Here is an 18,386-nt window from a genome sequence, read left to right as displayed (position 1 = left end):
CATATGTGCAACAAAAGAAGAGGATTGCTTTGCCGAGTGTACAAATGTGAAAGAGCACGAGACTTTATATTGACACGACGTCGTGATTGACCCGAGCGTGCAGCGCTATGACGTCGTCCGGGTCAAAGGATGAAGACATTGCGTTGTTGCGTGCGCCGGTGCCATTCGTCTTCCGGCGAAAGGAGAGCAAGGATGAAGGCAGTGTGCGGCCAAAGCCAAAGCGCGGTGAAATTTTTGGACTCTTTGTTGGTTGTTCTCTCCTGCGTCTGCATGCATGGATGAAGGCTAGCACGAGTTTAACAGGGACACTGCCTCTGCTCCTCCTCACCCTGCGGTAGGCAAAAAGACTGGCCATGGCACATGATCCTCGGGCAATGCAGCTACCTTCGTCTCGAAGGCAGTCCAGCCACGCTGCAGCGGCGTGCCTCGCATTTACTTCTTGCTTTCCACTACTCTGGCGCTCGTAGTACTGTGTGACCAAGACTCTGGCGCTCGTAGGCATGTGTGTGCGTGTTTGTATGCACGAAGATTTTTTGCAGAGAGCCGGTGGAACTTTGGTACTCCCTCCGTTTCATAATATAGTGCCTATAGATTTTTATAGAAATCAAATATTACAAACTTTGACCATATTTATAGAAAAAATAGATACAATTTAGAATACCAAATGCACATCATTGAATACATTATGAGTTATATTTTTAAAATGTACATGTTTGGTATTGTAATTGTAGACAGTTTTTTCAATACAGTTGGTCAAAGTTGGTAAAGTTTGACTTTCATAAAAATCTATAGGCATTATATTGTGGAATGGAGGGAGTATGTGCGATATGTGCGTACAATGGAAGCAAAAGATTTGCTGCCGATCCTCTGTGGGATTATTTTTTTGAATGTCGGCCCTTTATTGACTAAAAAACAAAGTCATACAAAGCCTCCTGGATACACTCCGGAGCAGAATTGAAAACACAAAGACTAGAAGAGTTAAAACAAGACCTAGCTAAAACATGAGCCAACACATTACATTGCCGACGAACATGCAAAAACGAAACCGAGGAGAAGCCTAGAGTTGCCATCTTGATATCATCAATGACGGAACCAACAACAGAACGATCGTGGGCTTTGGATTTCAGCCTTTGCACCAAAGAGAGGCAATCAGTGGCAAAGATCACATGGAAAAGGTGGTCCTCTCGCGCCATGTCAACTGCTCTGCGAAGAGCCAAAGCTTCGGCCATCTCGGGTGTGAGAGAACCAGACAACACTTCGGTACATGCCTTGATGCATTGACCCATATGGTCCAGAGCTACTACACCAGCCCCAGACTTGTTGAAGTCATGAAATAAAGCCGCATCAGAAAAAAAACATAACCGTACCTGGAGGCGGTGGAGACCAATTATAGCTAGAAGCAATGGTCTCACATCTATTCACAGGAACAGGCTTGTAAATATGCTCGAATATCATGTCAACATAACCACGAATTTTGCTTGCAGTACTTCGCGGAGTAGGAACTTTAGGAGTATTTCGAGCATCCCAGATGTGCCAAATGGATACAGCCATCACAGTTGCCTCACGATCTGTGCAACGAGACAAAAAATCAAAAAGCCACTGTTTTGGAGACCTGAATTCACGACGGCGCAGCTGGACGTGAAAGAAATTCTTCACTTCATCCCACACATTTCTTGCATAATGGCAGAAGAGCAAAGCATGCTCGATACTCTCTATTCGGCCGCAGAAAACACATGCAGTAGGAGCAGGAACATTACGTCTACAAAGCTGTTCCTCGGAAGGCAAACAGTTATGCGCAAGACGCCATAAGACGATCTTCATCTTGTTAGGAGCAATAACGGACCATACAGATTTCCAGTCCTTCTCCTCCGCCGCTCTGTTAGAAGATTGGCCACGACCATTACTACTAATACTTGCCATGAAGCTTTTCGACCGAGCCATGTTGTATGCCGAACGAACGGAATAATGCCCTAACCTGGTAATAGGCCAGTATGCCAAATCGGAACCACCATGCCTTTTGATAGGAACCTGCAGGATCGCTGCAGCAATGTCCAGCTCGAAGAACGCTTGCACAGTCTGATCGTTCCAAGAACCAGTATCTTCGTCCAACAGACAATGAACTGTGGCTGTTTCCGGGATTGGTGAGGTTGTCCTAACCATGCCAGGAGGAAACGAAGGGATCCAATAATCAGACAATATACGGGTGCCTTTACCATCACCAATCCTCCAGCAAATCCCTTGCTTCAGAAGTTCCCGACCATAAAGGATGCTTCGCCATGTAACTGATGCGGACCGAGGAGCTGTAGCATTCCAAAAGTCTCCATGAGGGAAATATCTTCCTTTGAGAACACGAGCACATAATGAATCTGGTTCTGTAAGTAAGCGCCATCCTTGCTTCCCAAGCATAGCTTGATTAAAAAGTGTCATATCACGAAAGCCCATTCCCCCGAGAGATTTTGGCGTAGTGAGCCACTTCCAGGACCGCCAGTGCAGCTTCTTCTTCCCATCTTCCCTGCCCCACCAATGGTCTGAGATAATCTGACGAAACTCCTCACACGTGGCCACCGGAAGCTGAAAACAGCTCATAATGAAAGTCGGAATCGCCTGGATAATTGATTTTAGCAAAACTTCCAACCCTGCTCTGGATAAAGGCCTATCAGACCAACCATGTATACGCTGCCAAGCCCTATCCGGGAGAAATTTAAAAGTACTTGTAGGAGACCGTCCAACTACAGTAGGCATGCCAAGATAGGAACCATGGAAAGTTTCATTTGTGATTCCAAAACTTGCCATGACACGGTTCTTAACACTGACAGGACACCTGTTGCCAAAAATTATCGAGGACTTGTCCTTATTGATAAGTTGTCCCGATCCTTCACAAAATAGCTTCAGAATGGAATCCAAAGAGGCCACACTACGGATGTCACTTCTGGCAAAGAAAATGCTGTCGTCGGCAAACAGGAGATGTGAGATAGGTGGGCCAGAGCGACCGTTGCGGATGCCATGTAGCTCGCCACAATTCTCCTTCTGTAATAACAGACTCAACAATCCTTCCGTGCACAAAAGAAATAGGTAGGGGCTAATTGGGTCCCCCTGACGAATACCACGCGAAGGAACCACAGGTTCAGTGAGCTCACCATTAACCCTGACTGCATACCGGACATTGGTGACACACCTCATGACTGACTCAATCCATGCCGGAGCAAAACCAAGCCGGCACAAGCAGGCCTGAAGATAACTCCACTCAATACGATCATATGCCTTCATCAAATCAATCTTCAGGGCAAAGAAAGGTTGCTTCGCCTTTTGTTGTCTAATAGTATGCATACATTCATATGCAATAAGAGTGTTGTCGGTGATCAATCTACCCGGCACAAAAGCACTCTGGCACTCCGACACCACAACAGAGAGATACGCCTTTAGACGGTTAGCCAAAACCTTGGAAGCAATGTTGTACAGAACATTGCATAGACTAATAGGACGGAAATTCTTTAGCTGCTTCGGCCTGGCAACCTTGGGGATTAGAACTATCACAGAGTCACAAAATCCCTCCGGGATCGATCCTCCCTCAAGGAAGCTTCTCACAGCATGACAAATACCCTCTTCTAGAAAACTCCAGTGGGTTTGATAGAATAGAGCCGGAAAACCATCAGGCCCAGGTGCTTTCGTTGGTCCCATCTGAAACAAAGCCTCCTTGATCTCTTCATTAGAATAAGGTCTACACAGGTCCTCATTCATATCGGAAGAAATTTTGGGAGAAATGGCATCAAGAATATCATCAGCAGAAAAACAAGGTTCAGAAGTGAACAGTGTGTCATAAAACCTCTGGATCATACCTTTGATCTCTGCTTGTGACTTACATTTAGAACCATCCTCACGTTCCAGCAAGGAAATCCTGTTCGTTCGTCGACGTTTCGCCGCACGGGCATGGAAGAAGCCTGTGTTCCGGTCGCCCTCCTGGAGCCAATCTATCTGTGAATGTTGTCGCGCCATTATCTCCTCCCGCTCAAACAACTCACAGAGTTGTCTCTCAATGGCTTGTTCTTCCTTTAGAGACGCGGTAGACGGTAGTGACAATCTGATATTGTGAAGACGACACTCCAGCTTGGTAATTCTCTTCCTGACCGAACCGAACGACTCCCTACTCCAGGAACGAAGCGAGCTAGCGACGTGGTTCAGATTCGCCCAGGTAGAGTGAAGAGACAAAGAACCCTCCCTGCCTGCATCCCAAGAACGCTCCACAATCTCCCTGTAATCAGCAGCCCGAAGCCACATTGCTTCAAATTTAAAGCCTTGCTGCACAGGACTCTGATGGCAAAATGAGGAAATTGAAGAGAATCAAATGTGAATAGCATAGTGATCAGAAGTGGTGGTTATCACATTCTCCACCTTACAATCCTCAAGCAGATTCAAGAAACTTGCATTTGCCACAGCCCTATCCAACCGCACCTTGACATGACACTCTGGGTCTTGTCGGTTGCACCATGTGAACTTTGGTCCAACAAAACCCAAATCAGTCAGGCTACAATCTGTCAGGCAGTCACGGAATGCAGTAATTTGAGAATCATTGCGATCCCTAGGACCACAGTGTTCATCCTGGGAAAGCACCTCATTGAAGTCACCACAACAGATCCATGGGCCATTCCATTGAGCTCTCATAAAACGAAGGAAGTCCCAGAACTGAGCTTTGTCCTCTCTCCTTGGTTCTCCATAAATGAACGTTGCTCGCCAAGGTACCCCTTCCTCAGGCTTGACATGAACATCAATGCAGCGGCTATTGAAAGCTTTCAAAGAGACACTTACGGAGACCGACCAGAACAGAACTAGGCCACCACTTAGGCCATTACTACTCACAGCATGGCCACCAGAAAAACCCAATGACCATAGAAATTTTTTAGCACGGGAATCCCTCATCTTCGTCTCTGAAAGGAAGAGGAGGGTGGGTCGGTAAAGCTTCACAAGCCAGCGAAGCTCGCCAACTGTCGAGTCCGACCCCAAGCCTCGACGGTTCCAGCATAAGATACTCATTGCGTCTGGCGTGGCTGCCCTACAGCAGCCGCCGGATCCGCCGATCGTGGAGTTGAAATCCTCTGTTTCTTGTTAGAATCACCATCCAGACAATCTAGAACCACCTGAGTATCAGCACTTGCACTTGCTATAGGAACTAAAGCCAGAGCATTTACGTTGACATGATCCCGACCCTCAACAGATGAGCCACCGGCTTGGTCCTTGACTAATTTCCTTTTGTGGCCCGACACATCTCTCTTTGTTTTTTGAAAAGGAAACAACTCTTTGCCTGAGTCTTCCGACCTGCCATTGCCCCGGCCACGAGAAGACCTGCCACGACTGCCAGTATTAGTTTGGCCCCTCTTAAGCATAGAGGAAACCGCACCATCTCCGGTAGCAGTAGCATCCTGACCAGGCTCCTTATGATGGCTATCAGGTTCCGAGGACCGAGCACCGCCTGAAGGAGCATTCTGATTTGGTTGCTTATTGTCGGGCCTGGATGAGGACGACGCATTCCTGGACCTGGTTCCCCTTGATCTTTTAGATTGATCCTCGGTCATACATAACTTCTTAGATGCATACGGCAGATCACCATTGACATCTCTTGCCCCTGGATTCGGACACAACATGGAAGAGTGCCCTAGCAGCCCACAAGAGAAGCAATAAAAGGGAAGACGCTCATACTTGACTGTATAAGTTTCAGTTGTCTGGAGTTTGATTGAGGTGACAGTAACATAACGCACAAGTGGCTCATGAACATCAATCTCTACTCTGACCCTCATAGAAGCACCCCAACAACGTCCATCAGCATCAGATTCGACTCTTTTAATTGTACCAATGGGTTTTGCGAATTCCAAACCAAGCTTAGACTTCATCAGCCTAGGTGGAAGGTTCATAATATTGGCCCATATAGCCAGCCGATCAAACCTGACCTGCAGCGGATGTATATTCGCATCAAAACAATTAAGCAAAACAGCATGTTTTCCAACCACCCACGGTGATCCTCCGTGGGATTGGGACGAGTCATACGAGAACAGAAGAAAAGGACAACTTGAGCACACGACATTGCCAGGACCTGACCGTGAGGCGTGACAATACTTCACGACGGAGCAGGGCGCAACACTGCAGCAAGACCTCTTCACGCGTGTGAAGGAAGGAGCCGAGACCCGCGCGCCTTGCTGGGTCAACGCCAGGGATCAACGGGTTTGACCTTCTTCGGGATCACTGTTTTGACCTTTTAGTCCAAGTGCTAAACCATTTAACCCGGATTCAAATTTTGCCCGGATATGACCTTTTCGCTACTCTTGTACTCCCTCCGTTCCGAATTACTTGTCGCACGTATGGATGTATCTAGATGTATTTTAGTTCTAGATACATCCATTTCAGAGACGAGTAATTTGGAACGGAGAGAGTACATAGCCGCGGCAGGATTTAACGGGCTAAGAAAATACCCAAGCACACCGGGGCCAGGAGACTAGCTGTGATGACATTTGATGCACTTTGCCTACGTCTAGTGGATGATTTTGATGTGCCTGCGTCATTACCACGATTCGGTGACCGATTTCTCTTTGAACAAGCATAGATCAATCAAATTCCATGGGAAAAATAATTATAAAACATGGGCAAAAAATATTCACTAATCACTATCACACTAGTGTTAGGCTGGATAGCATGATTAAGAAGGACATCTGGCAATATTAATTATCTCAAATTTTGGGCTATAATTGTGGGCTTGCCGCCGTGGATCTGCAACGATTTGCTAGCCGCTGAAGTCCGTCAGCCGAGCTATACACAAACAGAGAGAGATCCGAGTTGGAAATACCAACTGACAAGAGAAGAGGCATATGTGACGTGCGGCTGTTGTGCCTAAACAACAACATGTGTACTCCTTCCGTTCAATAAATAAATGTATCTAAATGTATTTAATTATAGATATATTTTTTATTCATTTTATGACAAGCAATTCCGAACGGAGGGAGTAACTAATGAAATCATAGTTTAGGCATGTACGTAGAGTCATTTGATCGTGGGCTTTTGGGCCATTTGTTTAGTCGTCCGCATCATATTTTTTGATGGGGTCATGCTAGACTTTTTTTATTGGGTTCATCCTAAGCAAATACAGTACATACCTTACTGTATGTATATGCAGGTGGCCGAGATCACCTGAATACAACTTTTGTACATTTGCTCCGCCGCAGCTACAGTGTATCACATCGTAGCTAACAACTCATTGGCATCTCTAGCCTAAATAGCATGTTGCGGTGTATCCAACCGTAGTTAGCACCCTTCGTACTTGAAGGTGGAGAGAGAGAGAGGGAGAGAGTTGTGCCAAGATCACCCAACGAAAATGCCCGTCTTCGTGCTCGTCTTTTTTCTTTTCTTCGTCCTCGGCTGGATCATGGCCGATGCATGTGGTGGCTCCTCCGTTGGCTAATAACCGAGGGACTATTAGCGATGGAGCTAGAAAGTTTTGCTAATGAGCTTGCTAAAAAATTCAATCCAATTCGCCAAATAATCATTCACAGCTTAATCCAAGGCTGGGGGGCAATGCCCCCCCCCCCCCCCCCCCCTCCTCGATATGTGCATAGCTCTACCTCAGATTGTTTGTACAATGTCATTCTATCTGGCAAATTATAACACATAAATGATAAAAATGAGGAACCGAACTGTCACACCACATATAAATAGTTGGGACAATTGCATTTTTTCTCAATGGGTTTTTATCCACAGGTTTTGCCCTTGCTTTTCAAGTTTGCTTAGTTTTTTCCTTCCTTTCCTCTGATATCGTACAGATGCCCTTCCGTCAAGATTCCGTCTGGTCAATGGCATTTGATCGTTAATTTGGACAAAATTGCCCTGGTACATGCCTTGAGAACAGAAAAAATCTCTACCCTCTCCATCGGTTTATTTCCGCGTCACGTCCCACCACCCTCTCCATGTTGGTTTTGTTACCCACTGGTTTATTTTCCTCTCCACTCTTCCCTTCCAAACTAGCACTTCTCTAATGTTCAAAAGATTACAGATCTAACTTTCCTAACTTGCCCAATCAACTGGTCCCTCTCATCAATGCAATTTACTTTGGAAAACAAATAACAAATTTGAAGGAAATAAATAATGAATGTTAAGAAAACAAATAATGGATTATAAGGAAACTAAAATGTAAATCATGATGCACCATACACCATAGAAACAAATAACGGACTTAAGTAAACTACTGGATTTTTTACCCTTATTCCGAAAGGATTTGGGCGATTCTTTCCAACTTTGCCTCTTTTTTCCTGTTTTATTGCTATATCTTCGTCTCCTTCGCTCGTCTCCACCGATCTAATCTTCTACTTCCCCTTCCCTTCTCCTTCGATTTGTCTGGTCCCCGTCCTATAGTCCCCTTCTCCTCTACATCCTTATCGTCGCCCCTGTAGGGACAAACCAGGACGGCAGCCACCACGCTGATTGATGTGGTGTGTACGAGGCCGTCCACATTAAGGCTCCGTTTGGTTTGGAGGCAGAAAAAATGAAGGAATAAGTAACTGCACAGGAATAGAGTCGAGTGACTAGAGCGAGCCTATGGAGCCTTGTGACCTGTTCGGTGTGCAGGAAATGGAGCCCTTGGAGTACGATGAAGAGATGGGCGTTCTCACAGCTGATTAGAGTTTTTTATTGTCTCTAGACGTGATGACCTCCCATGCAGCCATTGTTTATTCGGCTGGACCACACTATAGCAAGAGCTTAGCCTCGCGTCTCGGTCAGAACATGAGGTTCCGGTGGATTTTTCGTTTCCTGTGAAAAGTACAGGTTCACGTGACTTTCCACTGGAACAGAATACCAGATTCCTGTGAAACGAACGCACTGCAGGTAGAAGTTACTAAGGAAACTGATCCTTCAAAAGTTCCTGTGAGATTCCTGCGTACCGAACGGAGCCTAAATGGCTTTAACCAAGACATTGGCGTCCACGTGGAGGAAGGATTGCTCGCATAGGACGGAGTCCACCTGGTCCACGACGTGCTCCCGGATGGTGGCACGCACGAGGTCGTCCACAATGGCTCAACCAAGATGTCAGCGTCCACGTGAAGGACGTATTGTGCGCAAAGGGGGGTGTACCCCAAACAACGGCGTGCTTGAAGAAGGTCCAGCAACTCGATCACCTTTGCACATAGGATGGAAGACTTGGATAAGGTCCAGCCAGTCGATCACCTTTGCACATACCTGGCTCTTCAGTTTTTGCTTTTGCTTATTTTATAGTGTTAAAATTGCTTAACTCATTGCCACCTCTTAACGAGAGGAAAAGGTGACCTTAAGCAAGTTCAAGCCAAACGTCTTGCTGTCGCTGTGCATGCGTACACCCAAAGCAGAGGACAGTAGAAAGACAAAAAAAAAAAACCTCTGTTTCTCCTCCGGCAGGGCGAGCACGCCGTGGAGGCGGAAGCGATGCCTTCCTCCCCCTCGCCCCCCATCGTCCTCCTCAGCGACAGCGACGACGAGGAAGCCACCGCCTCCGCCGCGCTCTTGGGGCTCGCCGCCGAGCGCATCACATCGTCCCTGGTCACGCAGGCGGACGTCGACGCCGTCTGCAGGAAGCAGGGCGTTCCGAGGGAGTTCGTCGCGCGCCCCGCGGGCGACCTGCGCGCGTGCAGCGCGCCGCCGCCGGGGGCCGTCTGCGTGTACGCCCACGCGCTGGAGGCCGGGGTGCGCTTCCCGCTGCACGCCTTCTTCCGCGACGCGCTCAACCACTTCGGCCTCGCCCCGGGCCAGCTCGCGCCCAACGGGTGGCGCGTCCTGGTCGGTTTCTTCGCGCTCTGCCACGAGGCCGGCGTGCGGCCGTCGGTGCCGCTGTTCCGGCACTTCTTCAAGTTGCTCACCGTCACCAGGAAGGGCGGCTGGTACTGGTTCGGCTGCAGGGCCGAGGCCGGAGTGCTCTTCGCTGGTCTGAAATACAAGAAGTCTGACAGAGAGTGGAAAGGGGGTTTCTTCTTCCTCACGTCGCCGGAGCCATGGCAGTGCCCCGTGCTTTGGGGCGAACCGCCGTCCAAGGGCTTCCCCGGAGATCCGGTGCTAACAAGCCAGCAGAAGCAGTCGGCGAAAAAGCTCCTAGAAGTACACGGCGTCGCGGTCGATCTCCGGGCTTACCTCCGTAAGGCAAATCTTGCTGCGGCCTTCTCCTCCAACCTCTCCGGCGCATCACCTCCGCCTTCTCCTCGTTCTACTGTTCCCAAAGGTATGCGCTCTACTCCCGATTCCTCTTGTCCAATCACTGTTCGAGATGCTCTAGGGTATTTCACCGTTGTTTTTGCGGCAGGGATGGATCCACCTGCCCGCGAAATGACTGACAGTATGCCAGTGGTGAAGATGGCGGCGCCGGCAGCAGGGACGGAGCAGGTGAAAGGCGAGGCGCACGGTGACAAGCTTCCTATGTCCGGAAAGAAGAGGACACGGGAGGAGGTGACTGGAACAGACGGGCTTGGCTGCGCTGCCCCGGTGTCTGACCCGCATGCCCCGCCGTCGCCGCCGACCTTTGACCCGCGGTCACCGCCCTCGCCCGTATCCGAGACACACGACGGAGACAGCGCCGACTGGAAGGCCGCGCGGAAGGTCCTAGAGAGCATCATCACGCCGTCGCGGGAGCGCCAATTAGCCGCGTCGAAGCCCTCCGACGTCGTGGCGTCGAGCTACATAGCAATGCTGCAGGTACGCTTCCATACGAATCGTTCGTCCGAATCCCGTAGGTGTATGCCCGGACCAGAATCACATTATTTGTGTGTGCCGTTCGGCGGCAACAATGGCGTCTGCAGGCGGCGAACTACGCGACCTTCTCCATGACCTGCGCGCTGGAGCTGGATGAGAAGCTGGTGGCGCTAGAGCGCGACAACCTGGCGCTGTGGGAGCAGCTGGAGAAGGAGAAAGCGGCGAGGCAGGTCGCCGAGGCGGAGCTGGAGAGGGCAAAGCGGGCAGCTGAGGCGGAGCGAGAGCGCGCCAAGGCGACGGCGGTGCAGCAGTTCCTGGGGTCCGAGGAGTACACGCGGCGGGTGGCAGAGCAAGCGCTGCCGGCGTACTTGCGCGGCGCCGAGGAAATGAAGCGACTCGTGCTCCGGCACTACCCGCACCTTGACGCCGGCAAGCTGGAGCTGCCGATTGATTAGCTCGGTCTGATTAGTTGGAAGGAGCTTGGAGTAGTTTTTGTTGATCTTTTGGAGTACATGGGGAAACGGAAACTGCTCTAGATAGCAACATCGTGTGCAAAGTTTTTGCTGGGCGCCTGGGCCATGAGCTAGACACGATGCCTATCCTAATTTGTTGGTGGTGGAAGGTTTGTTCACGGTCGAGATTGATTTCATGGACAAATCACGCAGCCATATATCACTTCTATGAGGAAATCGACTCAATGATGTTGCATGCAGTGAATGTGTTTCAGGGATCAGATAAAAACTCGCCTTTCACGATTCATGTTGTTTGAGATATTTGCGAAAATCCAGGGCCAATGATGTTGTATGTGAAATGTAATGCTAGCAAAATGCAGTTTACGCGGATAATGAAAAGGGCGGGGAGGCAGAGCTGGAGAGGACGAAGCGGCGGCGGCGGCCCGCGGTTGAAAGAAGAAGTCTTGAGATAGAAAGGCAATTTGCACCGTTTATTTTTCATCTAACGTCTGAAACGAAATCAACTGATCCAAATTCGTTTTTCAATCGGACGTCTAGCCATTCCCAGTTTGTTTCTGCAATGAAAAAGCAAAGCCTCCTCGGGAAGCCAAATACCAGGAATTTGAGCATCTACAACAGGACCCCTACCGCCTGCCGCCCCAAACTTCCACCCGGTTAAAATGGCTGCCCCAACTGGACCCACGACTTCCTCCCTAAATGCCCGGACTGAGGCCAACTCCACCGCACGACCTCAAACGGACGTCCGGTTTGGCCGGATTTTGTCCCTTTGGGACGCCGATGGGTTCGCCCGTGTCCGGCTTTGTCAGATGGGTTGTGCGTGCCATCGCGCGGCCGCACCCCAAATCGTGTCCGGGGTGGACGTGAATAAAAAAATATATAAACTAGAATGAAATAACTAAAAAAAATAAATAAACGCATTTTAAAAAACATAAAACATATATAGGGGTCGGCCACAAAACGCCCAGTTTTCACGGCCACTTAAAAGGCCCACTTTCATAATTAACATATATTAAAAAAACGCCTCCCGCGCGGTCCTGCTGCGCCCGTCGGTGTCGTGGCCGTCGTCGTCTTCACTGGCCGCCGGTGTCGTCGTCGTCGCTGACAAGGTCGGCGTAGGCCGGCGGCGTCCACAGGTGGGGCAGCGGTGCGTGGTAGACGGGGGCGGGATGGACGGCCGGCGGTGCCTGCACCACCTCCTCCCCGGCGACGCCTCCCGCTCCGGTGACCGCGACGGAGTGGGGCACCAGTTCACGCCCAGGCCGGCGGCCATCTCCGGCGCAGTGCAGGACCAGCCCCACCCCTGGCCCAGCAGCTTCTGGAACGCCGACGGGTCCTCCTCCATCGGCTCCTCCGTGACGACCGCCGTGACGGCCGCCAGCTGCAGCTCCGGGAAGGCGACGTCCCCGGCCGCAGAGAGGGCCATGGCCTCCTCCAGGCCGTCCCACTGCCGCTCGTCATGCGTGTTCATGGAGTCGTCCATGACACGCTGCAGGAGACGGGCCTCCTCCTCCGCTGTCATGCGAGGAGGGGGAGGGGTAACGGAGACGGGGAATGCGACGGCGTGGGCGTCAGGCCGTGCACCCGCGTACGCCCGCGCGGCTCTGCACGTGGCCTCCGCGGCCCCGACACGGTGCCGACGAAGTAGGACGCGCGCCGCACGTCGTGCTCGTCCTGGAGCCATGTGTCCCAGAGCGGGGAGTCGGGGGCATACATGTGGTCGTAGTATAGGTCGTCGGGGAGGAGGCGGCGGCGGCGGTTGATCTCATCGCGCCGTGCACGGCCGGTCGCCAGCACTGGCGGGATGGGGACCCGGTCCGCGGAGAGGTGCCACCCGTTGGGGAGGTGGGCGTCGCTCCACGGGACCGGCGTCCTCGTCTCCCAGTACCTCCGGCACACGTCCGCGCAGATGTACTGCCGGTCGCGCTCGCCGGAGGGCCTAGGGGCAATGGTGAAGGGGGCCGGCGCGGGGGCTCAACGGGAGGAGCGCGGCGGTGACGCGGAGAGTGTCTATGCAAAAATATGTTTACAAATAAGCGTGTTCGTGAGAATGTGTTGTTGTTTATGAGTATGCGTTGTTGTCATGATACGTTGTTGTTTATAAATCATTATTAGTTGTTGTTTATGACTATGCAAGGCTTAAATTGATGTGTTGCAAATCTGGGTAATTTTACCCGCGGGTACCCATTTACCTTGACGGGTGACGGGTATGGAAAAAATTGTACCTATCGACGGGTATGGGTATGGGCGATGGGTAAGGTTTTGGGCGACGGGTAAGGGTATGGGGTGGCTCCACCCGTACCCAAATCCGGCGGGTGCCATCCCTAGGGCCGGCGTGGGGATGAGGACGACGACCGGTCCACGGGTCCCATTTAGGAAGGACACCGACCCGTCGCTGTGCGGATGACAGGTGGGACCTCCCGCCCGTGCGCATTTATGTTGGCGGGTGGGAGGTAGGTGGCCGCCTGCCACCCGGCCCCGACGCGGACGTTCGAAGCGTCCGTTCGCTGTCCGCCGCGACCCAAACCCGGTGCAAGTTTGCTGTCAGGACCCCGACTCGATGTCACATCGATCTAGCCGGTAACACTTCATATCACTTTGCGGCCTCACGCACGGTGTTCCCACGGGTGTCGCCTTACCTTTGCCCGGGACCGTTTGCGCCTTTTGGCTCACGTATATGATAGTGTCGCTAGCATCCATATGATAAAGAGCCCGGGCTGACATGACTAGTCGTAAACCCAAAGTGGCACAGACTTACAGGGACAGGCATCCATGACCCAGCTTCGAACGTGTCGGTCATCAGCAAGTGGGTCCGGGCTGTAGCACTGGGCTAGCAGGACTCCGGTAAACCGGGCTGTAGCGGGCTAACAGGACTCCGGTACTCAAAGCGTGACATTTCCCCGAAGGGACAGACACAGGAACGAAGAAGGACACATGCCGGCCAGCCTAAGTGTTCCAGAGCAGTAGCAAGCTACCATGGCTCAGCGGTAACACTAGGAGACATTTCCCGGTAAGAGAGGCTACTAAAGATAAACAACTAGATAGTCAGATCCCACACATACCAAGCATTTCAATCATACACACAATATGCTCGATATGTGCAAATACAACGAAGCATCACAACATGACTCTACGACACAAGTACTTTATTTAAGGCTCAGGGAGCCATACATAACATACACCAAGGTACGGGTCTCACGACCCAACATACAAGTCATACAATCATACAAACCAGCAGCGGAAGTACATTGTCTGAGTACAGACAACTAGTAAAATAAAAGAGGCTTGGAAAATCTAGCTATACTACGTGGTCCTTCACAAGCTCAGGGTCACCACCTGGGTCTTTAGCCTACTCGTTGATGTCAACGTCTACATAGAACCCATCAGAAGGGGTTGCAGCGTCTTCTGTAAAAATGTAGATTATAGCAACATGAGTACAAAGGTACTCAACAAGACTTACATCAAATCCTACATACATGCATATTATCAAGAAGGGTTGGTGGAGTTATTGCAGCAAGCCAGCTTTGACTCTTGGCTAGACTATCCTACGATACTCCAACTTGAAATGGTTTTGCGCACACGAGTCCACTACTCACCACTTCAATACACTACCGAGGATCCACCTCCGTCTTCCTACGGAAGAGCCATCCTCGGCACTCACACTTATCTTGAGGCTTTTAGTAGTTTCCATTTACTTGTCTATGAACTGTATAGGCAACCAAGTAGTCCTTTACCGCGGACGCGGCTATTCGAATAGATTATGATAACCCTGCAGGGGTGTACTCCTTCATACACGCTCTCACCACTTACCGTCGTTTACACGACATGTACTCGGCAACCTTCAAGCGGAAGCCCAACGTGGGTGTCGGCCACGACCTACCTAATCACCTAAGCCTCCGGTCCAGGTTTATCGCCTATCCAGGTTCCATCCGCAGGGAGTCCGGCCGAGGTTTCCCATACGGCCCCGAACGATGTGAACAGGGTTCCCGAGATACCTAACGGGTATTCGGTACACCGTGCCACGTACCTACCGCATCACAGCCCACCCCTACGGTCAGCGCTGTCCACGGCCTCCAGTAGGCTACAAACACCAGAAACTACTTGCAACTCCTGGACGGAGAACTAGGGTGAATAAGAAGCCGAGAGGGTCCATTGGTTTCGGGCCCAATGCATGGTAGTAGCTGATTCTTAAATCACACATACAGATCTCAGTGCTTAAGGTCGGCTTCAATGAAACAACCCACCATGTACTCCTACATGGCCTCTCATCGATACCTTTACCAAATCGTGTTCACCACACCACTCTCATTACCGACATAATCATTTCACTCTAGCCCATCACCCAGATGAACCAGACCTGACACGACTCTAAGCATAGCAGGCATAGCAAGGTAGGAACAACACATACATATGGCTCAATCAACTCCTACACATGCTAGTGGGTTTCATCTAGTTACTGTGGCAACGACAGGTCATGCAGAGGAAATGGGTTCAACTACCGTAGCACACAGCAGTTTGAATCGCGTTGTCTTAATGCAGTAAAAGAGAGCAGGAGCGAGAACATGGGATTGTATCGGTATGATCAAATGGTTGGTTGCTTGCCTGATGGTTCGATGCACTGATACGGTTCTTCGTTAGGGTAATCACGGTACTCCTCGGGGGCAGAACCTGTCGCAAAGAACACCGATACACAACCATCACCAAACAATGTGCAACAATATGATACATGCATGAAACATGGCAATATGAGTGTGTTGGGCTAATGCAACTAAAACCAGAAGGGTTTGAACAAATTTGAATCAAAGATTCAAATTTCAAACTCAAACATGGCCTTTTAAAGTGTTTTTTCTTGTTCTGCTTAAAACATCAATTTAACTTGTTTGATCATGCATGAAAATAGTACAGATGGATAGATTGGATTTTTCTGATCATTTTTCATATATAATTTGTCCAATTTGGAGTTACAGAATAAAAGTTATGAATTTTTGAAGTTTAAATTATATTCTGGAATTTCCTGATTTAAATTAAATCCAGAAAATCAATTACTGCGTCAGCCTGACGTCAGCAGGTCAACGGAACAGGTCTGGGTCAAACCTGACAGTGGGTCCCGCATGTCAGGGTGATTATTTTAATTAAAAATTAATTAAAACTAATCCTGTTTAATTAACAGGGCTGGGCCCCACCTGTCATTGACTCATGGGAGTCAACCAGGGCCCACCCGTGGTCAAAGTCAAAGCCAACGACGCCGGCGTTTAGCCGCCGGCGAGCCCGACGCGGCGGCGGGAGTGGTTTTGGCCATTTCGGCCACCAAATGGACCGCGGAGACCACCGGAGTGGAGCTGAGGACAAACCGCAGCTCTTGGCGGAGTCCGTTGGGGTCGGGGTGGCCGGAGTTGGCGCCGGCGACGACTTTGGCGGCCACCGGGGTTCGGTCGAAGATGAACTTGGCGCTAGAGGGGTCGGTGAGGCTCGTGGAGTGGCTAGCTAGGTGCTGCGGGACTCGGTGAGTAAGATGGACACCATCTTGTGGCCGGAGTGTGGCCGGAAGCACGTCGGCGACGAGATCCGCGGCGGTGCGGGCGTGTGATCCTCGTGCGGTGGCTACACGGCTCAGGAATGAGAGAGAGAGGGTCGGAGGAGTAGCTAGGCTCACAGCGCTCCCGTAGAGGCCACCGGTGGGGTCGGGGACGAGCTGAGGCGGCGACGGCGTTGAAGGGGATCTCCGGCGACGGTGAGCTCGGGCGAGGTCGGTGCGGCGGCTTCGGGGCACGCGAGCGCTCGGGGCTCGGCTAGCTCGAAGAAGTAGAGGACGGCGGAGCTTCTGGACAGGGTGGCACGGCGTGGAGACGACGGGGAGCACGGCTACGGCGGCGGTGCGGCGACGGTGGCGTCGGCCATGGCGTGGGAGCGCGAGGGAGAGGAACTGGGGGCGAATGGAGGTGTCCAGGAGGGTCGGGGCACGACGTGGAGCTCGTCCAGGCCATCAGGGCGGCGAGAGGGGGAGGCAGGGCGGCGTGCAGCTGCGTGGCGAGCTGCGGTGCCGCCGCCGAGCACCTTGGCTGCCTGCCTGGCAAGCCAAGCAGCTCGCTGGAGCGGTGGCCGGGCTGGGCCGGCCAGGTGGGCTGGCTGGTGGGCCTGTGGTGGCGCCAGGTAACTTTTCCCTTTTTCTTTCTGTTTCTGTTCTTTTTAATACTTCTGCAACTTTGTTGAATTAAATAAAATACTTAGGCAACTCCTAAAATCACCAAATTACTCCTGGTCCATAGTTGGATTATTTCCAACATGAAACATTTTAGTTTGGAGATATTTGAGCATTTAAATATTTTATATAATTTTAAATGCCCAAATTCAAATATTTATGATTTAATTCAAAAACCCTAAGATGGCCTAGGAAAATGTGCACCATTTTTGGCAGAGGTTCTGAACCAAGACAAAAATGATGGGCATTTTAGAAGGGCATTTCAGGTTCATTGAAAAGTTTTTTAGTAAACCCTAGTTGGTTTCAGAGGGGACTGGGGGTTCTGTCATCCCCATTTCAAGTTTCTGATGGAAAAGTAGACATGATGCAACACTCTAATGCATGGCTAACTAGGATGTGACATTTGCACTCGAAATGGGTCAGCACGGACACAAAATGGACCGGATGGGTCCGGGCCGTCACGCGCTGGGCCGTCCCATTTATCCCTTTTATCCCAAACGGACGGGGCCGGACAAGATAAGGTCGCACTGTGGAGTTGGCCTGATCGGGCACACCTCAAACCTGTCTCAACTCTCGGGGCAATATGAGGCTGCCGTGTCACGCCCGGGCACCTCCACCTGACCCCACATGCAGCCACTATGGCCTTCTTCCTCTGTGGTCTCTTCTCACGCTACGCCGGCAGAGGAGCTAGTGCCTCGCGACGACGACCACGGGCGCGGTGGGCGCCAAGGTGCGGGTGGGCGTGCTGGACGCCAACGCGGGCACGGGCGTGCGTAGCCGCCCTACACTGGTCGCCATGGCTGACGTGGCGCGGGCGCGGCCGCCGTGCTCGCTCCCGGCAGGGTGCAGGAATGCGGGTGGGCGCATGCAACCGCACGACAACGGGTGAGGGCGCAGGCTCGCGCAACCACGGGCGCGCTCCGCCGGGGCACGAGAAGGCATGCGGGCCGCCGGGGCGTGGGCGTCGTGGGCGCAGTCGCTGGGCGTGTGATCACCGTGCTGGCCGCCGGGCGCGGCCGTCATGCGTGCAA

At 51.4% G+C, this 18,386-nt stretch overlaps 1 protein-coding gene across 2 annotated transcripts; it reads left to right on the top strand.

Annotated features, from left to right (window-relative positions):
- Nucleotides 1–9,190: 9,190 nt before the first annotated feature.
- Nucleotides 9,191–11,398, top strand: LOC123160198 (uncharacterized). Of its 2 annotated transcripts, none has more exons than XM_044578011.1 (3): nt 9,191–10,219; nt 10,343–10,689; nt 10,794–11,398. In XM_044578011.1, exons 1-3 carry the CDS (start codon nt 9,433–9,435, stop codon nt 11,139–11,141), a joined length of 1,482 nt encoding a protein of 493 aa, XP_044433946.1. In that variant the 5' UTR covers nt 9,191–9,432; the 3' UTR covers nt 11,142–11,398. The 2 variants fall into 2 exon arrangements, with proteins under 2 accessions (XP_044433946.1, XP_044433945.1); XM_044578010.1 differs by having other exon boundaries at nt 9,204–10,219; nt 10,301–10,689.
- The last annotated feature ends 6,988 nt before the right edge of the window (nt 11,399–18,386 follow it).

The sequence above is a fragment of the Triticum aestivum genome, chromosome 7B, assembly GCF_018294505.1.
Source record: "Triticum aestivum cultivar Chinese Spring chromosome 7B, IWGSC CS RefSeq v2.1, whole genome shotgun sequence".
NCBI classification, from domain to species: domain Eukaryota; kingdom Viridiplantae; phylum Streptophyta; class Magnoliopsida; order Poales; family Poaceae; genus Triticum; species Triticum aestivum.
This window is presented reverse-complemented; position numbering and strand designations above follow the sequence as displayed.